This window comes from Saimiri boliviensis, chromosome 11, assembly GCF_048565385.1.
Source record: "Saimiri boliviensis isolate mSaiBol1 chromosome 11, mSaiBol1.pri, whole genome shotgun sequence".
In the NCBI taxonomy this organism is placed as follows: Eukaryota; Metazoa; Chordata; class Mammalia; order Primates; family Cebidae; genus Saimiri; species Saimiri boliviensis.
The window spans coordinates 27,391,063-27,404,313 of record NC_133459.1 but is presented as its reverse complement, the minus strand read 5'-3'; the positions used below and the strand labels follow the sequence as shown (position 1 = coordinate 27,404,313).

Sequence of the window (13,251 nt, the reverse complement as noted above, 5' to 3'; positions counted from 1 at the left end):
AGGCCAAGGTGGGTGGACCATGAGGTCAAGAGATCAAGACCATCCTGGTCAACATGGTGAAACCCCGTCTCTACTAAAAATATAAAAAAAATTAGCTGGGCATGGTGGTGTACGCCTGTAGTCCCAGCTACTTGGGAGGCTGAGGCAGAAGAATTGCTTGAACCCAGGAGGTGGAGGTTGCGGTGAGCTGGGATCGCGCCATTGCACTCCAGCCTGGGTAACAAGAGCGAAACTCCATCTCAAAAAAAAAAAAAAGTTTTTTGTACAGATAGCATCTCACTATATTGCCCAGACTACTGGCACCATTTATAAAGGCAAAAATTACCTGTGGAAAAGCATGGCCAGATCTGAATTCAAAACCTAGTTATGAACCTTGGACAAGTGACTTAACTTACATGAACTTTAGTTTCCTTATCTGTAAAATTAAGATAATAATAGCTACACATGAGGGTTTTTGCAAGGCTTATAGGACCTGCCTACAGAGGTGAGTATTCAATACATGACTACTAATATTAGGAGTAGTGCACTTACCTGTGACCTGAAAAGGAGCCTGGATGAGCCGCTGCTGAACTCCCCTGAGTAGCTCCTCTATTTCCTTCTGTATATTGCAGACAACCTCTTCCATCAGCCCTACATCAGCTATTCCTTTCCAGAACATCAAAGTGTCCTCTGTCACAAGAATAAGACAGAGGGTAAACAAGACATGCTACATAGATATTTAGGCAAATCTCTACAATGTTAAATTCAAAATTATTTAATTCAAAAGGATTTCTTGTTTGGCCATTCCTGAAAAAAGGGAAGAAGCTTTGAAATACAAGATGCTTCCCTAAGTTGGCACCTAATCATTTAGCCCCTTCAGCAGCATAGCTGCTTGGAATAATTGCCTCAATTTATCATAGTTCTCGCTACAAAGAATAGTTATCTTCCTCCAATAAAGATATTAATTAAATTAACTATTAAACATGTTAGTATTAAACATGAAATATTTAACATTAAATATTATTTAATTTTAATTTAATTTAAAAATGAGACATTTAGGCTGGGCGCGGTGGCTCACGCCTGTAATCCCAGCACTTTGGGAGACTGAGGTAGGTCAATCACCTGAGGCCGGGAGTTCAAGACCAGCCTGGCCAACATGGTGAAACCTCGTCTCTACTAGAAATACAAAAAACTAGCTGGGCATGGTGGCGCATGGCTATAATCCCAGCTACTCGGGAGGCTAAGGCAGGAGTATCACTTGAACCTGGGAGGCAGAGGTTGCGGTAAACCAAGATTGTGCCACTGCACTCCAGCCTAGACAACAAGAGTGAAACTCCGTCTCAAAAAAAACAAGAGATATTTAATATTCTAAAATTTAAATAATAAAGATATTAAATTAAATATTAATTAAGATGTACTCCCTAGCCCTATACTTAAGAAAACAAAACAAAACAGTTGGATAGGTAGGGCTATAAGCTCTCTGAGGGTGGTGGCTATGTTTTTTCATGTACATACCTAGCATCTTAAAACAGTACCAACTAAAAATAGGCAATAATAAATACTTAATGAATGAATTAATAAACAGAGGGTGATGTGAAGCTTCTGGTCCCCTCTAAGTGAATCATCATTAATCGCCATGCTCTACAACACTTGCCACCTATTTTTTCCTTCTAAGATCTCAAAGCTTAGTTTATCCAAGAGGGTGCCAAAGTTGGAGGCAGTCTGATCGGATGAAAAGCATAGACTATGCAGTCAAACAGATAAATTCAGCTCTAACAAGTGTTGGTTCTAACTGATCTTAGGCAAGTTGCTAAACCTTTCTGAATCCTGATTTGTGTGTAAAATGTGACTATACAAGGCTACTGCATGGATTAAAGTAGGATGTTTGTAGCTATGGTTAGTATTTGCATGCATGAAAAAATCCAGAGAAAGTCATTAAGAGGTCTTCCGTATCCATAATCATAATGGTGATAAGGGTCACAAGACCCTGCAAGATATTGGAGCCCTAAAGAAAAATACCTGAAATTTCCTCTGAGTCCTTCTTTATACCCTCCTCCGTGGCCATGGTGACAGCAGCAGTGAGAGCTGAGTTCCATTCCAGCCCTGCCTCTTCCATGCTCTCTTCTGAGATGGCAATCTGTGTGATGCTACCTAAAAGCAATTCAGTAGAGGTGAGAACAGTGAATTTAACGAAAAAGTTATAGCTATCCTATATCTCATACTCAACATCTACAGAGACCTTGTTATTTTAACATTCTAGCTTCTTGGCTACAGGTTCCTATTTTAAAAACTAGACTCTTAGGTAAGCCAGGATGAATACTGAAATTTCTAAAGAAAACCTGCCTTGCAAAAAAAAAAAAAAAAATGCTTTCTTACTTTGAATAGAAAGTGAAAAATAATTTATCAAATCACAAAAGAGCAATGTGTTTCCTGAGTAGATATGTTTTTGAAAGAGACTGAAGGTAGGCATTACTACTAGGCTGCCTGCCCCAGATTTACTGAGGGTAAAAAAAGCTTGAAATAATTTAAGAGAAAGGTAAAATGCTCTGCCAAGAGCTCTACTACAAACAAGTTTGAGACTAAGCATCTAACTTAGTTATTAGCCTATACAAAGAAATTAAAAGAAAGAGAGACCATAAAAATCAGGTAAGAGATTCATGGTATTTGGGAGGCCAACGGGGGCAGATCACGAGGTCAGGAGTTCGAGACCAGTCTGGCCAACATGGTGAAACCCCGTCTCTACTAAAAATAAAAAAAAATTAGCCAGGCATGGTGGCACGCACCTGTAGTCCTAGCTACTCGAGAGGCTGAGGCAGAAGAATCACCTGAACCCAGGAGGTGGAGGTTGCAATGAGCCAAGATCTTACCACTGCACTCTAGCCTGGACAATAGAACGAGACTCCATCTCAAAAAAAAAAAAAAAAAAAAAAAATAGATTCATGGTCAGGCACAGTGGCTTATGCCTGTAATCCTAGCACTTTGAGAGGCCCAGACAGGTGGATCACAAGGTCAAGAGATGGAGACCACTTTGGCCAAAACAGGTGAAACCCTGTCTCTACTAAAAATACAAAATTAGCTGGGCATGGTGGCGCGTGCCTCTAGTCCCAATTACAGCAGATTCAGAGGGGAAAAAATACCCTTTGCTATTACTTGTATATTAAGATTTTGACTGGGCACGGTAGCTCATGCCTACAATCCTAGCACTTTGGGAGGCTAAGGTGGGCAGATCACTTGAGCCCAGAAGTTTGAGACCAGCCTGGACAACACGGCAAAACCGAGTTTCTACAAAAATTAGCTGGGTGTGGTGGTGCACATCTATAGTTACAGCTACTCGGGAGGCTAAGGTGGGAGGATCACCTGAGCCCAGGGGCTTAAGGCTACAGTAAACTGTGATTATGTCACTGTACTCCAGTCTGGGTGACAGAGTGAGACCTTGTCTAAAAAAAAAAAAAAAAAGCCAGCCGGGCACAGTGGCTCAAGCTTGTAATCCCAGCACTTTGGGAGGCTGAGGCGGGTGGATCACGAGGTCGAGAGATCGAGACCATCCTGGTCAACATGGTGAAACCCCGTCTCTACTAAAAATACAAAAAATTAGCTGGGCGCGGTGGCACGTGCCTGTAATCCCAGCTACTCAGGAGGCTGAGGCAGGAGAATTGCCTGAACCCAGGATACGGAGGTTGCGGTGAGCCGAGATCGCGCCATTGCACTCCAGCCTGGGTAACAAGAGCGAAACTCCGTCTCAAAAAAATAAAAAAACAAACAAACAAACAAAAAAAGCTTTTAAACAAAGAGAATCGAGAAAAACCAAATTGATCCAAACAGCAATACAGATAACTATGAACTCTACACACTGGAGGATATCAATAATCAAGTAAAAGATAATCAAGTAAAGGAGTTTTGGCCAAATAAAAAGGAAGTACAATTGTCCCTCAGTATACATGGGGGATTGATTCCTGGACCACCTGTGTATCTAACCAAATCTGTACATGCTGAAGTGCTGAAGTCAAAAAGTAAAAGTCAACCCTTCACAGACCCAAGATTTGCATCCTGCAAATATTGTATTTTCAATCCACGACTGGCTGAAAAAGAAGCGATGTATATAAATGGACCCCTGCAGATGAAATCCATATTATTCAACGGCCAACTGTAAATAGCATTTCACAGTATTTTTCACTTTTCAAGTGAAAGAGTCAAATGTCCAAATATTCAAACTGCCAGATATTTTATACCTTCCTGAAACGGATTTAGGTTTCAAGGGATTTGGCTTCTACTCAGCCACTGGTTACGTATAGAATATTAGAACCGACCAAAAGATCTTTATTTTTTTGAGACAGGCTTTCGCTCCTGTCACCTAGGTTGGAGTGCAGTGACATAATCACAGCTCACTGTCTAAGTGATCTTCCTACCTTAGTTTCCCTAGTAGTTGGGACCACAGGTGCACACCCCTATGCCCATCTAATATTTTTATTTTTTGCAGAGATGGATTTTTGCCATGATGCCCAGGCTGGTGTTGAACTTCTGGGCTCAAGCAATCCTCCTGCCTTGACTTCCCAAAGTGCTGGGATTAGAGGTATGAGCCACCATGCCCAGCCATTAAGAGGTCATTCTTCCAGCACCATAAGACATAGTGAGGGGAAAGAAAAAAAAAAAAAAGGCCAGACATGGTGGCTTACGCTTGTAATCTCAGCACTTTGGGAGGCTGAGGCGGGTGGATCACCTGAGGTCAGGAGTTTGAGGCCAGCCTGGCCAACATGGTGAAACCCCATCCCTACTAAAAATACAAAAAATTAGTAATTTCAGCTACTCGGGAGGCTGAGGCAGGAGAACTACTTGAACCTGGGAGGTGGAGATTGCAGTAAGCCAAAATCCTGCCATTGCACTCCAGCCTGGGTGACAAAGTGAAACTCTGTCTAAAACAAACAAAAAAAGGCCAGGTGCAGTGGGTCATTCCTGTAATCCCAGCACTTTGGGAGGACAAAGTGAGTGGATCACAAGATCAGAAGTTTAACAACAGTCTGGCCAGTGTGGTGAAACCACATCTCTACTAAAAATACAAAAATTAGCCGGGCGTGGTGGCAGGCACTTGCCAGATACACAAGAGGCTGAGGCAGAAGAATCACTTGAACCCTGGAGGCAGAGGTTGCAGTGAGCTAAGACAGTGCCATTGCAATTTAGCCTGGGTGATAGAGCAAGACTCCATCTCAAAAAAAAAGGGTCAATTTAAAAACACAGTGTACATCCCTAACCTTTTAGATCCTTTAGCATTCTTGTGACTTTTCTTTTTTTTTTTTTTTTTTTGAGACGGAGTTTCGCTCTTTTTTTTGAGACGAGTTGCGCAATGGCGCGATCTCGGCTCACCGCAACCTCCGCCTCCTGGGTTCAGGCAATTCTCCTGCCTCAGCCTCCCGAGTAGCTGGGATTACAGGCATGCGCCACCATGCCCAACTAATTTTTAGTATTTTTAGTAGAGACGGGGTTTCACCATGTTGGCCAGGATGGTCTTGATCTCTCGACCTCGTGATCCACCTGCCTCGGCCTCCCAAAGTGCTGGGATTACAGGCTTGAACCACCGCGCCCAGCCGACTCTTGTGACTTTTCTGAGGCATATTTTTAATTCTTATGACGGTAGTTGAGATATATATATATATTTTTTTTGAGACAGAGTTTCGCTCTTGTTACCCAGGCTGGAGTGCAATGGCGCAATCTCAGCTCACTGCAACCTCCGCCTCCTGGGTTCAGGCAGTTCTCCTGCCTCAGCCTCCTGAGTAGCTGGGATTACAGGCACGTACCACCATGCCCAGCTAATTTTTTGTACTTTTAGTAGAGACGGGGTTTCACCACGTTGACCAGGATGGTCTCGATCTCTTGACCTCGTGATCCACCCGCCTCAGCCTCCTAAAGTGCTGGGATTACAGGCTTGAGCCACCGCGCCTGGCAAGATATATTTTATCCAATTATATCAAGCTGGATTAACTGCATCTTTAATAATAATCTTACAGTTACATCTTCCCTGGATGGTAAGCAGCCCTAGTCCCAAACTCAACAATACTGAAGTTAACTATGTGCTCATCCTATTTCATCTGTGGGAAGCCTCAACTTGGTAATCTGGAGCCCTCTCAAGCAGAGAACTCTGATCCTTTCAGTGAGGTGTCCATAGTCTAGTCCAGCCAATGATAACATTATCTTTGATACACCTCAGTTTAATGGTTGAAAACCACTCATCAGAGTCAGGCATGGTGGCTCATGCCTGTAATCCCAGTACTTTAGAAGGCTAAGGTGGGTGGATTATGAGGTTGGGAGTTCGAGACCAGCCTGGCCAATATGGTGAAACCCCATCTCTACTAAAAATACAAAAATTATCAGGGTGTGGTGGCGGGCACTTGTAATCCCAGCTACTAGGGAGGCTGAGGCAGGAGAACAGCTTGAACCCAAGAGGTGGAGTTTGCAGTGAGCTGAGATCGTGCCACTGCACTGCACTGCACTCCAGCCTGGACGACAGAGTGAGACTCCCAACTCAAAAAAAGAAAAAAAAAGAAAACCACTCATCATTCTAATCTTCTAATCTACCTTTTTGTGTTGACTACTAGTAAAGCACAGCATTTTACTTTACTACTAGTAAAGCACAAGTCTGGGACTACAGGTGTGTGCCACCACACCTGGCTAATTTTTTGTATTTTTAGTAGAGATGGGGTTTCACCATCCAGGATGGTCTCCATCTCTTGACCTCATGATCTACATGCCTCAGCTTCCCAAAGTGTTGGGATTACAGGCGTGAGCCACCAAGCCTTGGCCTAAATTTTGTCTTTTTAGTAGAGATGGTGTTTCATCATGTTGGCCAGCCTAGTCTCAAACTCCTGACCTCAGGTGATCCGCCCACCTCACCCTCCCAAAGTACTGAGATTACAGGTGTAGGCCACCACACCCAGCTGCAAAGCTTTTTTCTTTTTCTTTTTTTTTTTGAGAGGAAGTCTCCCTCTGTCACCCAGGCTGAAGTGCAGTGGCATGAACCTGGCTCACTGCAACCTCCGCCTCCCAGGTTGAAGCAATTCTCTACCTCAGCTTCCTGAGTAGCTGGGATTACAGGCACCTGCCACCATGCCTGGTTAATTTTTGCATTTTTAGTAGAGTTGCGGTTTCACCATCTTGGCCGGGCTGATCTTGCACTCTTGACCTTGTGATCCACCTGCTTCGACCTCCCCAAGTGCTGGGATTACAGGCATACGCCACAGCACACAGCCTAACTTTTGTATTTTTAGTAGAGACAGGGTTTCACCATGTTGGTCAGGCTGGTCTTGAACTCTTGACCTCATGATCCACTCGCCTTGGCCTTCCAAAGTGCTGGGATTACAGGTGTGAGCCAACGGGCCCAACCTGCAAAGCATTTCTCAAATCAGCCTAATTCAACCTTAATATCCCAAGTGATAGCAAAGTGAAACTCTTATATAAGTATTATAACTCTACTGAACTAACTTTCTTTCTTTTTCTCTTTTTTTTTTTTTTTTTTTTTTTTGAGACAGAGCTTTGCTTTTGTTGCCTAGGCTGGAGAGTGCAATGGCACAAGCTCAACTCAATGCAACCTCCACTTCCTGAGTTCAAGCAATTCTCCTGCCTCAGCCACCTGAGTAGTATCTGGAATTACAGGCATGCACCACCACGTCCAGCTAATTTTGTATTTTTTTAGTAGAGACAGGGTTTCCCCATGTTGGTCAGTCTGGTCTCGAACTTCCAACCTCAGGTGATCCGCCCACCTCGACCTTCCAAAGTGCTGGGATTACAGGTGTAAGCCACCATGCCTGGCTGAACTACCTTTCTATGCATTGTAAGAAAAAAACAAAGAAGGAGGTCTGGCCAATAGGTATCATTTGGAAGAAAACAAAGCATGTTTCCAAGGCATGGAATCCCATCCAAGATTACCATACTTTACAACAAGACTCATCAATGTTCATGAGAATTGAAATTAAGAATATACAAGGGAAAGGCTGGGCCCAGTGGCTCACACCTATAATCCCAGCACTTTGGGAGGCCAAGGCAGGAAGATTGCGAGGTCAGGAGTTCAAGACCAGCGTGACCAACATGGTGAAACCCCATCTCTACTAAAAATACAAAAATTAGCATGGTAGCAGGCACCTGTAATCCCAGCTACTCAGAAAGCTGAAGCAGGAGAACTGCTTGAACCCAGGAGATGGAGGTTGCAGTCAGCCAAGACTGTGCCACTGCACTCCAGCCTGGGCAAAAAAGCGAGACTTCATCTCAAAAAAAAAAAAAAAAAAAAAGAGGGAAAGAATATACAAGGGAGAAATAAGGGGGAAGTTCTGCTGAAAAACACAGTGGGTTTTCAGGTGGTTTCCTACCCCCTACCATCAGCCGAAGTGGGTGTCTGCACCACACTTGTCTGCTGTCCCGGCACTGGAGCTCTTGCACTGCTGATCAGAAGATCAAATTTGGTGCTTCTGCAGGTATTGGAGCAAACTTTGTCATGTTGGTAAAAATCAATCTGTCCGGAGTCCATCATTTTCCTGTGCAAAGGGAGACAAAAAGTACCAGTTCAGCCATACTTCATCTGGTGGAAACCAGGCCTCAGGGAAAAATAGGAACGACATTGCTGAGTTTACCGTATAGATTAGTGAAACCCAATAGTGTCAGAAGTTATTAGGTTGCAAAAATTCTAAGTGAGGCTTTAAATTTTCACTGGTCCTGCCCATCATTTATCAGTATTTCTCTTCCCTCCCTAGTTTATTCATTATGAATATTCTCTTCTATTTCCAGTTATCACTAGGGTGCAGGTATATCCTCCTGACAATAGCTAAGTTGCTCCATAGAATCTCACTGAAACCAAATCAATCTCAGCACAACTGAGAAATGCCACAGAGAAATTCGAATTTTGATAAGCTTCTGATGAATCAGTATTCCTAGACCAGCAAGATCTGTTGTGACTTTCACAGACATAAAGCTTTAGTCTTTTTTGTTTGTTTGTTTGTTTTTTTGTTTTTTTTTTTTTTGAGACGGAGTTTCGCTCTTGTTACCCAGGCTGGAGTGCAATGGCGCGATCTCGGCTCACCGCAACCTCCGCCTCCTGGGTTCAGGCAATTCTCCTGCCTCAGCCTCCTGAGTAGCTGGGATTACAGGCATGTGCCACCATGCCCAGCTAATTTTTTGTATTTTTAGCAGAGACGGGGTTTCACCATGTTGACCAGGATGGTCTCGATCTCTCGACCTCGTGATCCACCCGCCTCGGCCTCCCAAAGTGCTGGGATTACAGGCTTGAGCCACCGCACCCAGCCAAGCTTTAGTCTTTTAAAAAGCTCTCCTAGGATGCTGATTCAGAGCATCTAGAGAAAAAAAAAAAAAGAAAAAAAAAATCTCCTAGGAATAGAGAAAAAAGTTGACTATACTAAATCCACTCTGGAAAATGCCCTTATAATTGGATCCATAAAATGTTAATTTAGGTCATGAACAAAACCATGGGGTATTTTAATTATAGTAAATTCTATGTTATAATGTCACTTGGCTTTCACTAAAAATTTTTTAGAATTCTGACTCTTTTTTACATTTGCAGTAAATTGGCATATGCTTGTCTTTCTGGCTAAATTAAACCCGCCAAGAACAACAAAACTCAAAGTTAAAAGTATTCCTCAGCCAGGCGCAGTGGCTCATGCCTGCACTTTGGGAGGCCAAGGCAGGAGGATCATTTGAACTTAGGAGTTTGAGACCAGTGTGGGCAACAACATGGTGAAACCCCACTTCTATAGAGAATACAAAAATCAGACAGGCATGGTGGCTCATGCCTCTAGTCTCAGCTAATTGAGAGGCTAAAGCTAAAGAATCGCTTGAGCCTGGGAAACTGAGTTTTCAGTAAGCCAAGATCGTGCCACCGCACTCCAAACTGGGAGTCAGAGTTAGACCCAGTCTCAAAAATAACTAAATAAACAATAAAAATAAAAATAAAGTATTCCCAAATTCAATGAACTAATTTCTGCATACTAATCAACTGAAAAAAATGTTTAAAAATAATGTTTCAATGGAAGCATAGGAGTAAAATAATTTTAAAAATTTCCAAATAAAAAAAAAAGAATACCGCCGGGCGCGGTGGCTCAAGCCTGTAATCCCAGCACTTTGGGAGGCCGAGGCGGGTGGATCACGAGGTCAAGAGATCGAGACCATCCTGGTCAACATGGTGAAACCCCGTCTCTACTAAAGGTGCAAAAAATTAGCTGGGCATGGTGGTGCGTGCCTGTAATCCCAGCTACTCCGGAGGCTGAGGGAGGAGAATTGCCTGAACCCAGGAGGCGGAGGTTGCGGTGAGCCGAGATCGCGCCATTGCACTCCAGCCTGGGTAACAAGAGCGAAACTCCGTCTCAAAAAAAAAAAAAAAAGAATACCAATAATGTCTGTGTGTCTCTGACTATAAAAATGATGTGAGCCGGGCGCAGTGGCTCAAGCCTGTAATCCCAGCACTTTGGGAGGCCGAGGCAGGTGGATCACGAGGCCAAGAGATCGAGACCATCCTGGTCAACATGATGAAACCCCGTCTCTACTAAAATACAAAAAAAATTAGCTGGGCATGGTGGTGCGTGCCTGTAATACCAGCTACTCAGGAGGCTGAGGCAGGAGAATTGCCTGAACCCAGGAGGCAGAGGTTGTGAGCCATTGCACCACTCCAGCCTGGGTAACAAGAGTGAAACTCCGTCTCAAAAAAAAAAAAAAGAAAAGAAAAGAAAAGAAATGATGTGAAAGGCCAGACGCAGTGGCTCAAACTCCTGACCTGTAATCCCAGCACTTTGGGAGGCTGAGGAAGGCAGATCACCTGAGGTCGGGAGTTCAAGACCAGCCTGACCAATATGAAGAAATCCTGTCTCTACTAAAAACACAAAATTAGCCAGGTGTGGTTGTACATGTCTGTAGTCCCAGCTACTCAGGAGGCTGAGGCAGGAAAATGGCTTGAACCTGGGAGGCAGAGACTTTGGTGAAATGAGATCTCACCACTGCACTCCAGCCTGGGCAAAAAGAAGGAAACTCTATCTCAAGAGAAAAAAAAAAAAAATGAAGAAAATATTTCGCATTTTCAGCTGGGCATAGTGGCACACACCTGTAGTCCAAGCTACTCTGGAGGACTGCTTGAGCTCAGGAGTTTGAGGCTGCAGTGGGCAATAAGCCATGATCATGCCACCGCACTCCAGCCTGAGTGACAAAACATGAGCTTTCTTTTGTCTACTTTTGTTTTCAGATGGAGTTTAGCTCTTGTTGCCCAGGCTGGAGTGCAATGGCTCCATCTTAGCTTACCACAACCTCCACCTCCCAGGTTCAAGCGATTCTCCTGTCTCAGCCTACCGAGTTAACTGGGATTATAGCCACGTGCCACCACACCTGGCTAATTTTGTATTTTTAGTAGAGATGGGGTTTCTACAGGTTGGTCAGGCTGGCCTCAAACTCCTGACCTCAGGTGACTGGCCCACCTCAGCCTTCCAAATTGCTGGGATTACAGGTGTGAGGCACCGTGCCTGGTAATTTTTTTTTTTTTTTTTTTTTTTTTTTGAGACGGAGTTTCGCCCTTGTTACCCAGGCTGGAGTGCAATGGCACGATCTCGGCTCACCGCAATCTCTGCCTCCTGGGCTCAGGCAATTCTCCTGCCTCAGCCTCCTGAGTAGCTGGGATTACAGGCACGTGCCACCATGCCCAGCTAATTTTTTGCACTTTTAGTAGAGACGGGGTTTCACCATGTTGATCAGGATGGTCTCGATCTCTCGACCTCGTGATCCACCCGCCTCGGCCTCCCAAAGTGCTGGGATTACAGGCTTGAGCCACCGCGCCCGGCGGTAATTCTTTTTTTTAATAGAGATGGAGTTTTACCATGTTGGCCAGGCTGGTCTCGAACTCCTGACCTCAGGTGATCCACCCGCCTCGGCCTCCCAAAGTGCTGAGATTACAGGCATGAGTCACCATGCCCAGCCAATTTTGGCTCGATGTCAACTCACTGCAACCTCCATTCAAGCAATTCTCCTGCCTCAGCCTCCCGAGTAGCTGGGATTACAGGGCATGCACTACCATGCCCGGCTAATTTTGTATTTTGAGTAGAGACGGGGTTTTTCCACGTTGGTCAGGCTGGTCTCAAACTCCCGACCTCAGGTGATCTGCCTGCCTCGGCCTCCCAAATTGCTGGGATTACAGGCATAAGCCACTGCACCTGGTCTGTAATAAACATCTTTATGCTTGAATCTCTACAGCATTATGAATTTTTCTTGAAAGAGATTCCTAAAAAAGAACTATTTTAATTTTTATTTATTTTTTCTTTCTTCTTTAAAATTTTATTCTTTTTTTTACCCTCCTAAAAATAATTAAATAGCCGGGCAAGGTGGCTCATCCCTGCAATCCCAGTACTTTGGGAGGCCAAGGTGGGTGGATCAGGAGTCCAACACCAGCCTGGCCAACATGGTGAAACCCCGTCTCTAACAAAAATACAAAAATTGGGCCGAGCGTGGTGGCTCAAGCCTGTAATCCCAGCACTTTGGGAGGCCGAGGCGGGTGGATCACGAGGTTAAGAGATCGAGACCATCCTGGTCAACATGGTGAAACCCCATCTCTACTAAAAATACAAAAAATTAGCTGGGTTTGGTGGCGCATGCCTGTAATCCCAGCTACTCAGGAGGCTGAGGCAGGAGAATTGCCTGAACCCAGGAGGCGGAGGTTGCGGTGAGCCGAGATCGCGCCATTGCACTCCAGCCTGGGTAACAAGAGCGAAACTCCGTCTCAAAAAAAAAAAAAAAAAAAAAAAAAAATTGGCCAGATGTGGTAGCATGCACCTGTAATCCCAGCTACTTGGGAGACTGAGGCAGGAGAATTGCTTGAACACGGGAGGCAGAGGTTGCAGTGAGCCAAGAATGCACCACTGCACTCCAGCCTAGGTATAGAGCTAGTCTCTGTTTCAAAACAAAACAAAATAATCTTTCTTCCCTCCCAAGATTCTTAAGAACAAGATGATTAAAATCAAATAATGCATGGATTACTCAAGCCAATTCTTCAGACAGAATAAAAATGTCAACCTAAAGAGAAAAACCCAGATTCTACCATGATTAAGTACACCGAAGTTTATTAAAAGGTATGTGCTTGACAGTAGAGCTTACCTGAGCATGATCCCACCCAGACGAATAGCTCTCTTCCAGTCCTTCAGAGTAGACTTGCCAGCCAGATGAACAAAATGCTTGGGACTGATCAACTGATCATTGAACTAAAAGGAAAAAGAAAATTCCAAAACAGTCTAATGTCAACTTGGGCAG

General features: G+C 44.2%; 1 protein-coding gene across 4 annotated transcripts in view; it reads right to left on the bottom strand.

Annotated features, from left to right (window-relative positions):
• Positions 1 to 13,251, bottom strand: part of GMEB1 (glucocorticoid modulatory element binding protein 1) — a 58,876-nt gene that overhangs the window by 20,826 nt on the left and 24,799 nt on the right. For all 4 annotated transcript variants that reach the window (XM_074380385.1, XM_074380386.1, XM_039474382.2 and 1 more), the window contains exons 5-8: positions 13,099 to 13,202; positions 8,338 to 8,495; positions 1,999 to 2,130; positions 532 to 669 (exon numbers count right to left, since the gene is read on the bottom strand). In XM_074380385.1, coding sequence (XP_074236486.1) covers positions 532 to 669; positions 1,999 to 2,130; positions 8,338 to 8,495; positions 13,099 to 13,202 — 532 coding nt within the window. The remainder of the gene's footprint in view (positions 1 to 531; positions 670 to 1,998; positions 2,131 to 8,337; positions 8,496 to 13,098; positions 13,203 to 13,251) is intronic.